Below are 12,115 nucleotides of genomic sequence, written 5' to 3' on the forward strand. Positions count from 1 at the left end.
AGCTTTTGATCCTCAATAGGAATGGGACCGATTGGCATAAAAAAAAAAAGTTTGTCAAAAATGACCTTTTTTCTCGTTCCCTGTATGTTTTTTCCAAAATCTGTAATCTTCATTAATTTGAAATTGAGGGAAGGTCTTCTAAGACCGTTTTCTCGTAGCCGCACGGGATCTGGTAGCTGCCCTCACTGACCCAAAAAGAAAATCCACCCTGTATACAGATACAGTTGAAAATAATCTATGCACTATGGTTCGATCTCTCCGAGGTAGAGCAGCTTGTCGCTGCTGGCGGACAGCAGGACGGGCTCGCGGGGGTGGAAGCGGGCGTCGGCGACGGCGCCGCGGTGCCCCGGCAGCTTGTACAGCACGCGCCGCGACGTCGTGTCCCACACGTGCACGAAGCGGTCCGAGGAACCCGCCGTCACCTGGAGTTACCCCATTTTTAATCCAAAAACCTCACCAAGGGGTCAAAAAGGGTCAAAAGTAGCTGAGAACACCTCGTGACTTGTGCAACCCCTTGTCAGAGCGCGCTGCCGCATGGTGAAAGGCCTGTGCACACCGGCTGCGTGTGCGTGACGTGCACGTGCGCGTGCAGCGTTGTAGTATACAGATCCTTATGGGAGACGACACACCGCTTGCGTGACGTGTGCGTGTGCGGCTCCAACAATTTAGCGCACGCGCACGTGCACATCACGCACACGCAAGCCGGTGTGCACAGGCCTAAACGCTTGATGTCAGCCCCTATTTCACCATGGCGACCGGTGCGACAATTCGACAAATGTCACTGTTGCTGACGTCACAGGCATCCATGGGCTACGGTTACCGCTTTCCATCGGGCGGGCCGTATTCCTGTTTGCCACCATCATTGTATTATTTAAAAACCTTTATTATATCGGCAAAAAACAGGTATTTCTCTTTCGAAGTTTATGATTATGATGATGACAATTGTCACACGATTTAATAGAACTTTCGGTAATTCTTGACAGGAAATGAGTTGTGTCGGAATTTCGTGACAATTGTCGTGTTTCTTGTGACAATTGTCATTAGCTTCGCAAAATAAGTGCTTATTTATTGGCGATACAATGGAGTTTTTTTTTAATTAATATGTTGGTGGCAAACAAGCACACCGCCCGTCCGATGGTAAGCGGTTACCGTAGTCTATGGAGGCCTGTGACGTCAGTAACAGTGATGTCGACAATTGTCGCACCTGTCACCGTGGTGAAATAGGGGCCAGGTGTCATGACTGTCAGAGTCTATTTGCTTAAATATTCTTTCACGTTGTAAGTATCGAATTTAAGTTGTTTGATGTACAGTAGTACAACTTCAAAAAAAAACAAACAACGGGTTGCACTCCGGGAGTGCCGGCAGAAGTGAAAACTCAATGACATTGTAACCGATAACTACAAAAATATCTACATTTCACCCAAGCGAAGCCGGGTTTTCATCTAGTATATTTATAAAGTACTCACTCATTTTCTTTCGCTATTTTACACAGACGGTCAAGGCATCATCAGTCACAGTCGCAGTCGTGTGAATACTATCTATCAACTATAATATTCATTTCGATACAGTTTAGTGAACTATAATGAAATTGACCAATCGAAAGCGCGGAGCAAGTACCAGGGCCTCATGAGTTACGAGAAGGTGTCGTTGACCAACCGGCCGGGGGCGCGGGGCGCGGGGGCCGGGTCGCAGGTCGCAGAAATTGTAAAGTTACCTTGCAGACCTCGCATCTAAATATATTTGGTCATGGTATTTTGAGTTTTATTCACCATGTACTAGAGTTCACTTTTATTAGCGATTTTCATCAAGATGTAGTTTTATTTGTTTAAAATTAGAGAAATTGTAAAGTTACCTTGCAGACCTCGCATCTAAATATATTTGGTCATGGTATTTTGAGTTTTATTCACCATGTACTAGAGTTCACTTTTATTAGCGATTTTCATCAAGATGTAGTTTTATTTGTTTAAAATTAGAGAAATTGTAAAGTTACCTTGCAGACCTCGCATCTAAATATATTTGGTAATGGTATTTTGAGTTTTATTCACCAGTACTAGAGTTCACTTTTATTAGCGATTTCATCAAGATGTAGCTTTATTGAATTATCTCATTGATTGGTCCTTACGCTCTCGAGTTTATGATTTTTTCCCCACCACAAAAAGTGCCCAGCGCCGCTAAAGAAGTTTTCACTTCAAAAACCGGTCAAGTGCGAGTCGGACTTGAGTTCCAATGGTTCCGTACATTACCCAATTTTAGTGTTTATCTTTAAAAAACCCGTAGGGGCCGGATCAAAAACTAAGTAATTAAGTCCGATTCACGCTTGACTACACATTTCTAATAGGTTTTTCTGTCATCTATAGGTCAAGAATTATTTTGTGAATGTTTTTCAAAGTTTTAGACCCAGCAGTTTCTAAGATAAAGCCCCCCCCCCAGACAGACAGACAGTCGCACGAGTGATCCTATCCTTAGGGTTCCGTTTTTTTCTTTTGAGGTACGGAACCCTAAAAATGCTGATTCTAATCAAACATGTCTAATGTTATCTGGAATGTAGTATCGTCACAGAATAACTAATAGTACTACCGTACAGAAAATTCACTCCTTCACAAAAGTCAGATTTAGGTATAAAATTACACCTATATCGCCGCCTGCAAGCAAAATTGAAACTTATAACCGCGCTTGAACCGTGAATCTCCTTTGCGCGCCGCAGTTTTATGACCGAGCTGTGAGTGTCGGCACGGGGTTATCGCTTGACAAGTTTTTATACCTATACCCACTGAATTATTATTTTTAAGATAAATATGTAGGAATTACAAACGTTGATTATGTAAACATACATTTTTTATCCGGAGATAGTATGCCTGATTCTCACGGAAGTAAGTTTCGAAGCCATTGTGTATTTTCAATTTTGCGCGAGCGCCACGTGACACGACTATCGCGCGCGCCGAGCGGCAGCCCACTGCCATACGCCTGTCCGCTGGGCGCGCTGGCCAAATGTACCTATACTGCGGAGTGACGCCCCCCTGGTATCGTACCTTGGAGCCGTCCGGGGACCAGGCGCAGCGCAGCAGGTTCCGCTCGAAGTTGTGGTGGTGTCCGGCCAGCAGCTTGACGCAGCGCTCGCTGGGCGCGAACGCGCGCACGTCCCAGATGCGCAGCGTGCTGTCCATGGCGTTCGACAGCAGGTACGAACCGTCGTACGAGAGGGCCAGACCTCAATTATTATTTAAAAAAAAAAATTAAAAATAAACAGTAACTTTGCATCTTGAAAAAACCGGCCAAGTGCGAGTCGGACTCGCGCACGGAGGGTCCCGCACCATCAACAAAAAATAGAGCAAAACAAGCAAAAAAACGGTCACCCATCCAAGTACTGACCCCGCCCGACGTTGCTTAACTTCGGTCAAAAATCACGTTTGTTGTATGGGAGCCCCACTTAAATCTTTATTTTATTCTGTTTTTAGTATTTGTTGTTATAGCGGCAACAGAAATACATCTGTGAAAATTTCAACTGTCTAGCTATCACGGTTCGTTAGATACAGCCTGGTGACAGACGGACGGACAGCGGAGTCTTAGTAATAGGGTCCCGTTTTTACCCTTTGGGTACGGAACCCTAAAAATTGTAAAAAAAAACTTTGCATCTTGGATAAAATTACAGTGAACATGTATACCTAGGGCGCGTTTATCAAAAGCTTCTATTAACTTGTAATACAAGCGGATGTCACTTTTTGACAGCTTTTGTTAGAAAGGGATTTCCACTTGTATTACAAGTTACAAGCTTTTGATAAACGGGCCACTAGTCTGTGCGGAAAGAAAATAGTCGTGGAATGTATGGGGCCCAATACATTCCACGACTCTTCTCTTTCCGAACAGACTCTAACAATGAAACAAATCAATCTCTATAAATACTTTAATTTGTTCTTTACTTTTTTAGGGTTCCGTAGCCAAAGGGTAAAAACGGGACCCTATTACTAAGACTCCGCTGTCCGTCCGTCCGTCCGTCCGTCCGTCCGTCTGTCACCAGGCTGTATCTCACGAACCGTGGTAGCTAGACAGTTGAAATGTTCACAAATGATGTATTTCTGTTGCCGCTATAACAACAAATACTAAAAATATAATAAAATAAAGATTTAAGTGGGGCTCCCATACAACAAACGTGATTTTTGACCAAAGTTAAGCAACGTCGGGCGGGGTCAGTTGTTGGATGGGTGACCGTTTTTTTGCTCGTTTTGCTCGTTTTGCTCTATTTTTTGTTGATGGTTCGGAACCCTCCGTGCGCGAGTCCGACTCGCACTTGGCCGGTTTTTTATACCATTCATCGCCTTGTCATAGCGTACAATATTTAAATGATTAAAGTGGACACTGATAATGAACAATGAACGCAATGTTTGAAAGTAGAGCTTTAAGTTTTCCAAAACATGTTGTGCAGATTAAATTAATGTCGCTTAAAATTATTATAATGTTATTTTATCACTTCGATGATCATACCTGTAATAGTATCAGTATGTCCTTTAATCTTATACGAAATCTTGTTAGTTCTAATATCCCACACTTTGACCACATTATCAACGCCACCCGATATGACTTTCTCGGCTGTGTCGTTGAAAAGGACCGCTGTGACCGGGTACTCGCTGTCGAAGGAGGCGACGGGGTTCCTTTTTCTGGCGTCCCACAGTTTGATGGTGTTGTCATCTGAGGCGGAGACTATGAGCTCGGGACCGCGTCGGGCTCCTGTAATTTCAAAGGAAAATATGAAATAAATTGTATGTAAAAATATAAGATTCAGAAAGGTCAATCTTGGCATTCCTGAATGTGCTAAACTACGTTTTAACCTTTTGGACGCCGATGACGGATATATCAGCACCGCAGGTCCAACGTCAAAGACGGATTAATCAGTCACATAGCAACATAGACCTACGTACACATGCATAAAGTTCAATTTCAGTTTTGACACGTCGAAAAGGTTTAGTCTCACAAACCGAGCGTCCACAATACAATTGCAGTTAGTATGTGTGACTCTTAAGAAATCTAAGAGAATGCATATATTTTAAGAAAATATGGTGCAGTTACTTCGACAGAACAATAAGGATAAGTTGTAATTTGTCAAATTTTTCTTTCCTTTAGTGTTTTAAATACAAGTGATACTTTAATTTTTCCAGCACTAACCTGACACAGAGTTAACAAAGTTAGCATGCCCCTTCAGCTTCTTAATCCTAGTGCCGGTCGGGACGTCCCACACGGCCACCGTGTTGTCCGTAGCACAGGAGTATAAGTGTGAGCCGTCCGGAGAGAAGTTGACCTCCATGATGGCGCCCGTATGGCCTTTCATCACCATTATGTTCTCGCATTGTCCGTAGACATTCCATACAACTGAAAGAGTAATTTTATTATTATTATGACTGCACAGGCAGCTTAAAGCTGATACGTGCACATCAATGTCCACTTGTGTTTTGTAGTCTACGAAAGTGTTCATCGAGTTTGTTTTTAAAAGAGTTTAATTTTTTTTTAGTTTTTTGCTAAATAGATACAGTCATCAGAAGTAAATGATTATTTAAGCTCTTTTAATGTCTTAAGTAGACTACTGGTACTAAAAATTAAATTAAAACTTATCTAATTCAGATAAAAGAGATATTTAGATGAGGAGACAGATGATTTGAAATATTATTCTGGTATTAAACCTGTTGTAACAAACAGTTAATGATAATAATGATGATGTTATAGATGACGATGAACAACATATCATATGGTAAATTAACCATAACCGGATAATGGATAGTAAGAACAGTTTACTTACAGATTTGTCTATCAAATCCAGCGGACGCTAAGTGTTTGCCTTCAGGGTGGAATCTGGCGGTAAATATCTCTCCCTGGTGACCCTCCAGCAACATAATAGGTGCATAGAGATTCGATGTACGTGGTACCTAGTGTAAGAAAAACAAAATTGGTAAACACAGTCCAAATACTCAAAATAAGCTCAGACTGGTTGATGATGAGTTAAGTAAATTCTTTTCGTCATTAGCCGATCCACACAGAGCGAGCATACGCGCGAGGCAATTTCCTCGGACACAAAACGGCCAGTGTAGACATGCAAGTTGCGCGCCGCCTCAGCCGAGGCGGATCTACAATTTTGTGTGCGAGGAAATTGCCTCGCGCGTATGCTCGCACTGCTGTGTGGACTCGGCTATTCGGATGCTTAGATGTAAGGTAAAACATGAATGTAAACAACTCTAGCTTAATACATTTCAGTGAAGCATACCGATGAAGTAACCACAGCTTTTTCTCTTGTTCCGACCACTGTTATTTCATGTCGGGTCTTTTTAGCTGGGACGACTGAAAAGTCATCCGCTTTCCGCTTCTCTAATTCAGGCATTTTTATAAACTATGCCGTCTAAGTTAAAATAGTTTCGTCAACGCAAAACCTAACCTAGTACGCGTCGTTTTTGTGTAGTGATTTGACAGTTGACATTCATGTCAAAGCTCAAGCTATTTCAGTCATTGTTACAAACGCGTAATCGTTTCAAAATAATCGAATAGCATTACAATCGATTCCATCGCTTATTTTTTTCATGCTGCAACCCCTGAATTTTGACGTAACAGATTTTGACTTTTGCCAATCTATATCAAGTTTTCAAATTTCTTTATTTTCAAAATAGAGAATAAAATGAAGAAAATCAAACCCAGATAACATTCCACCATGCAGAAACTACAACTAACCCTGGCCATAATCAAGCCACACGCTGTAAAAAATCCCGTGGCTCTTTCTTTCATTAGGAACGTAATAAAAAATAAGTTTATAGTCATAAAAACTAAACGGGTCTCCTTGGATAAGGAAGCAGCTGGTAAATTCTACAGCGAACATGTTGGCAAGTTCTTCTATAATCGGCTGGTGACGTTCATGACGAGGTAGGAATCTAAAATAATGGAAAATCTAATGTAACCTTAACACTCGTATGACCTCTGGACTAGTCCTATTAGATCTTTAGTAACTCAGCCTTGAGCTAGAGCTTGGCGTGGGCTTGGGCTTGAGTAAGCGCCAGTAAAACGATGTTTAGAGTTGATGGAATAATCATCTTTCGACCTGCTGCTGTCTGCCAAAATTAATTTCACCTGGACTTTTTCTTCCTTTTTTCTTTATTCATATTCCTGTACACCTATGATTTCAAAATGAACTACCTCCATCATTTAAGGTATGTCTGCCAGCTAACCTGTAAACTTAAACAAATACTTTAAAATCCATCCGACTATTCCAGTGGTAGTGTGGATCTGCACATAATGGGCCACTGTAACGCCATAGAGCTGTGGCGCCGCATGCTGGGCCCTACCAGCGTGTACAAGGGGCAGTTCCAGGAGCCCTACTGTCTCCGGGGCATGTTCGGCATCTCCGACACCAGGAACGTTGCTCATGGCTCGGGTAAGATATTACTGTCTCATATTTTAATCTATCATGTCAGTGTCAGGTATTTTTGTAGGATTGGCCTCTTAGGCTACAGTCCCTGCAGCACAACATGTTCCCTGTCAGCATATATAGCGCTACCCAAAGAGATTGCTTTTTAGCAATAAAAATGCCTGTTTTCACCTTATCAAAAATTTATTGTCTTTGTTTATTTTTCAGTATATGTATTTAAACTGTGTGATGTATGCAGTTATTGTTGCAAATTTCTATGCCAAATACAATTTGTCTGTTAAGGAAATTTCTCTATGACATCGACTTGCCTCTTTCAATGGAAAGAGCTAACAATAAGAAACGTTGCCAGCTTATCCTAAGGTGTTATTTTACTGGTGAAGGAATAATAATTTATTTATTATGTATGAAAACATAAAAAAAAAAAGAATCATATTTCGACCTGGATTCATATAACATTTTCTGCTTCTTACGACCTCAGGAATACGCTGTTAAAATTATTCGGTTTCCTCATGTTACACTATTTCCATTGTGAATATAATTTAATATTTCTTCTCATAATTTTCATAATTTAATATTTTTCCTTTCTAATTGTAAAATATCAATTTTCAGATTCCCCACCGTCAGCAGAGCGAGAGATCAAGTTCTTCTTCCCCGAGTTCTCCTTCTACCAATGGCACAACGGACACGAGGTGTTGTACAGGAAAGGACCCATCATCTTCAACGATCATCTGTTTGAACATGTCAGGAAACTGTAACTGTTTGGTAGAGAGCAGTCGTGACATACGAATAGATTACCTGGTAGAGAGTCGTATAGATTACTCGTAAATAGCGAATATGTATAGAGTCATTTGTACTCCCACAGTGGCGCAAGTAAAGTGTCATTCTATGGAACTTGCTAACTATGTAAACAAAAGTCACTAGTAAATTCATTATTTAGAAACAATCTGAATATGGCGGTTTGTTTACATAGTTAGCAAGTTCCATAGAATGACACTTTAGTACTAATATAGATTTATAGAGGCGTAATATAGCCCCATCTACATCGCTGACTGCGGTTACAATATTGTGCTATTTTACGCGTCTTACTATAGACAATACTCTATAAGGTAAATAAGTCATAAATTTCATTCACTTCATTTTCTCACTAGGTAGATAATTTTATGGGGAAGGATCCCAAATCCCAAAGTACTTACAAATAAATATGTATTTTATTTTTTCATAATCAGCTGGACTACCAAAGTACCTGTTTAGTAGGTAGGTATTCATAAATATAAATGATATAATTTATCAGTAAGCTAGTCAACAGATTCAATAAATTTTCGTTGCAAAAAGTAAAGCTGTTCATATTTTAACATTTATTTCACATCACCCAATCGAAAAAGGGCTTCTTCTTCCCTGCTAGGAGGGATCAAAATGGCACTTTCTGTTCTAGGACACGATTTTTTTCGCAAGTACATATTTTTTAGCTTAAATAAATATTAGGTATTCTCAAAAAGAGTGCACTACTGGTCATTTTCCCTAATTAGCCATTTTCGTTTATTCGTCAATGCCGTCTAAATATTTGATTCGTCAATGTCTAATTCATCAGTTAATCCAATATCTAATCTTCAAACATTCCTTCCTTGGGCATATCAGCCCAAATGGGAGGAATCTGCAGGGCCATTTTATTTAAAGTTGTCCCCTACACTTTTTTATTTAAATTTGTGAATTTCTATGTTATTTCTACTCAGAATCACGAGCTCTTTCTATCCTAATAGGAGAAAAAAAAGTGTCCCAAGGTTTCTTTTCCATTCCGTTACCATTTTTCATAGACTTTGTATGGCGGTCACGGAATGGAAAGATCGAAAAATGTATGGAAATGTTGGGTCACTTTTTCTCCTATTACGATCAAAAGAGCTCATGATTCTGAGTAGAAATAACATAAAAAATCCCAATTTTGACAAAAAAAGTGTAGGGGACAACTTTAAATAAAATGGCACATCTGGTATAGAGAATTTTAGATGTTAAGCAAGTGGAATATGCATAGAAACACAATATAAAGTAGGTATGTATAATGTATTTGAACCAAAACTGTTATAGAAACACTGTAAAACATAGAAACAATGCTCATTTATATTTATTACAAGAAAGAAAATAACGTAACAATTAGTAAATACAAGCATACATACATCAAGTAATTTAGTTACGAGAATTTAAAACAGAAACTAAGACTGATTCTTTTAAATTTATAGATCGTTTTAAATTAATTTTAGAATGAAGGTGTTCAGTGGTGTAGCTAAAAAAAAGGGTTCCTTGGCTTAATTCGAATCAAGGTAACTTATAACAAAACTTAGGACCCTATTTAAGGCCATGGAGCTCTGATGGTATAAAATTTTTACTCGATTTGAGTTGCTGTTTTTTCCTATGTTAATAAATTTTTCAGAGTTCATTGTTATGTCAATATTTCACATGTACTATTGTTATTAGTGGGTCGTTCTACTTTTTACTGCAGATTTTTAAGATTTCAAACATTCTTAAAATTTTAATATTCGTAATGAGTTTTAACTTACTTACTAAAAAAATTATAAGCACGAGATTAGGCCTCAATATTTCACCCTTTGATTTTTTTAATATTTAGAATTTATAGCCTGGAGTTAGTGGATATTTATCTTTATTTTTATCTTTTACCGTCCCAGCTGGTTTACTCATAATGACAACTTAATTACTTTAAAAATAAAAATAAATAAAAATAGGTAAAATATGTTTACTTTGGTTACATTACAAGTTATCGCTAGTTGGTGCAGCATTAAAACGTGCTTTGTACAATTTAAAAATGTACCTACATAATTTACAAATATAAAAATCAAATACTTTCTTCTGGGGTCACAAAAACCTGCAGCAAAAAGTATGTTTAGCTTGGCTAAAGTTATTTGTCTGACACTGAGGATTCTCGTCAGCCTCGCTTCGCTTGTACTTAGTTCTATTTCGGAATCCTATACTCAGCATCATAGGTATACAAGAAATATATATGTACAGTCAAGTGTAAAAATATCATACTCAAAAACACGCACACATCATACTCAAAAATATGTCCCATAGCTTATGTCAGCGAATTAAGAACTATGGGACATATTTTTGCGTACCTAAGTATATTTTTATACTCGACTGTACTAAGTTGGACGGACAGACAGACAGTGACAAAACCACGCAAGTGCTGAATTTATCACCAATTCAAAGAATTGAATCACGGAGCTTTTATTTTAATTGTCGTTTATTTTTTCATCATACAAAGATAAAATTTTGTTCCCTGTTCTGTACAATTTAAGCGCAAATTCACCGTATGTCTAAAAGTCTTCCGTAAATTCGTAAAAATTGACAACCAAATAAAAAAATCGCCGCAGACCGTTACCATATCATCATTACCATAGTGATTTTCCATACAAAAAGACAAGTGACAGGGAATATCTGAATGTACTCCGTAACCATAGAGATTCAGGCTAATTTCTGATAAATTCTGGTTGCACTTAGATAAGGCAGTTGTCATACTGATTCGAATTCGCACGTCGCTCCGTTGTACCTACCATCGCCCACACTCAACTGTCCATCAGTGGACCTTATGCCTATTGTAATAAGGTCCACCGATGGACAATTAAGACTCGCTGTTTGTACGAACCGTTACATGCGTATATAGAGGCCGTCTAAGCTAACTCTGCATCAATTTGAACAGAACCAAGTGAGTTTCATTATAAACGTCATACTTTCATAGAAATTAGACATTAATGATGACATTGCCACACATTGTCATGCAGAGTTACCTTGGTCCTACTCTAGCGATGTTCCGCTCGCATACCGGGGCGACGTGCGAATTCGCAACCAATGTGAAGACAGTAGGGTACCATTTTATTTAAAGTTGTCCCTTACACTTTTTTTAAATTTGTGAATTTCTATGCCATTTCTACTCAGAATCACGAGCTCTTTCTATCCTAATAGGAGAAAAAAGTGTCCCGAGGTTTTTATTTCCATCCCGTTACCATTTTTCATAGACTTTGTATGGCGGTCACGGAATGGAAAGATCGAAAAATGTATGGAAATTTTGGGACACTTTTTTTCTCCTATCAAGATCAAAAGAGCTCGTGATTCTGAGTAGGAATAACATAAAAAATTCAAATTTTGAATAAAAACTGTAGGGGACAACTTTAAATGAAATGGCCCTTTTGCCACGGAATCCTACGCAGCACGTCTATAACCGCGAAGATCGAAGTTCGCAAATTGCGGGCATTTTTCTCTGTCACAGTAAAAGCACAAAACAGATACAGTACAGAAATCAATCTACATACAAAGTGCGCTCGAGCAACGCACACATAGACACTGCTCACGGACACGATATCTCGGACCGGTTGGGACCAGTGCGAGCGCGAGTGCCATCCGCTTGAGACACGCGCCTGTGAACTTTTTTGTGCAATAATGGAGAAACAAAAATAAAGTTATTACAACTGTTCAGTGGACGGTTGTTCAAATTCAACATTAAACGGTGAATTGTCGTTTTTTAAGCTACCAGTGGTTTACGAGAGGTAAGTCGGTATCTGCTTGTATTTCGATGGTTCGTTTTAACGTTAAACAGCCCGGCCACTACTAGATACGAGTGCCACTACCACGATACTTTTTTTGTGCATAAGTCATAGTTGACAACCCTAGAGCGACCGCCGAGCGTAGGTATGAAAAGTGAAGTACATACATGTG

General features: G+C 39.3%; 2 protein-coding genes across 2 annotated transcripts; one reads left to right on the plus strand and one right to left on the minus strand.

The window, feature by feature from the left end:
• Window positions 1-242: 242 nt before the first annotated feature.
• Window positions 243-6,442, minus strand: LOC134654384 (U5 small nuclear ribonucleoprotein 40 kDa protein). The gene is made up of 6 exons (XM_063509850.1): window positions 6,248-6,442; window positions 5,786-5,912; window positions 5,158-5,361; window positions 4,480-4,722; window positions 3,030-3,208; window positions 243-422 (listed from the first exon to the last, which is right to left on the minus strand). Exons 1-6 carry the CDS (start codon window positions 6,359-6,361, stop codon window positions 243-245), a joined length of 1,047 nt encoding a protein of 348 aa, XP_063365920.1. The 5' UTR covers window positions 6,362-6,442.
• Window positions 6,443-6,558: 116 nt separating this feature from the next.
• LOC134654262 (nucleoside diphosphate kinase 6-like) lies at window positions 6,559-8,151 on the plus strand. The gene is made up of 3 exons (XM_063509728.1): window positions 6,559-6,894; window positions 7,242-7,402; window positions 8,006-8,151. The coding sequence occupies exons 1-3, from the start codon at window positions 6,686-6,688 to the stop codon at window positions 8,149-8,151; spliced, it is 516 nt and encodes a 171-aa protein (XP_063365798.1). The 5' UTR covers window positions 6,559-6,685.
• Window positions 8,152-12,115: the final 3,964 nt, after the last annotated feature.

Source organism: Cydia amplana, chromosome 14, assembly GCF_948474715.1.
Source record: "Cydia amplana chromosome 14, ilCydAmpl1.1, whole genome shotgun sequence".
Taxonomy (NCBI): domain Eukaryota; kingdom Metazoa; phylum Arthropoda; class Insecta; order Lepidoptera; family Tortricidae; genus Cydia; species Cydia amplana.

What these genes read in the sequence shown, in the direction of transcription:
- LOC134654384 (XM_063509850.1), bottom strand. Translation starts at nt 6,361, where the DNA reads ATGCCTGAATTAGAGAAGCGGAAAGCGGATGACTTTTCAGTCGTCCCA. An exon ending in CTTTGTTAACTCTGTGTCAG is followed by an intron (nt 4,723 to 5,157) that starts GTTAGTGCTGGA and finishes TTGAAATTACAG; the next exon opens with GAGCCCGACGCGGTCCCGAG. An exon ending in ACATACTGATACTATTACAG is followed by an intron (nt 3,209 to 4,479) that starts GTATGATCATCG and finishes ATAATAATTGAG; the next exon opens with GTCTGGCCCTCTCGTACGAC.
- LOC134654262 (XM_063509728.1), top strand. Translation starts at nt 6,686, where the DNA reads ATGCAGAAACTACAACTAACCCTGGCCATAATCAAGCCACACGCTGTA. An exon ending in CTGGTGACGTTCATGACGAG is followed by an intron (nt 6,895 to 7,241) that starts GTAGGAATCTAA and finishes CGACTATTCCAG; the next exon opens with TGGTAGTGTGGATCTGCACA. An exon ending in GAACGTTGCTCATGGCTCGG is followed by an intron (nt 7,403 to 8,005) that starts GTAAGATATTAC and finishes ATCAATTTTCAG; the next exon opens with ATTCCCCACCGTCAGCAGAG.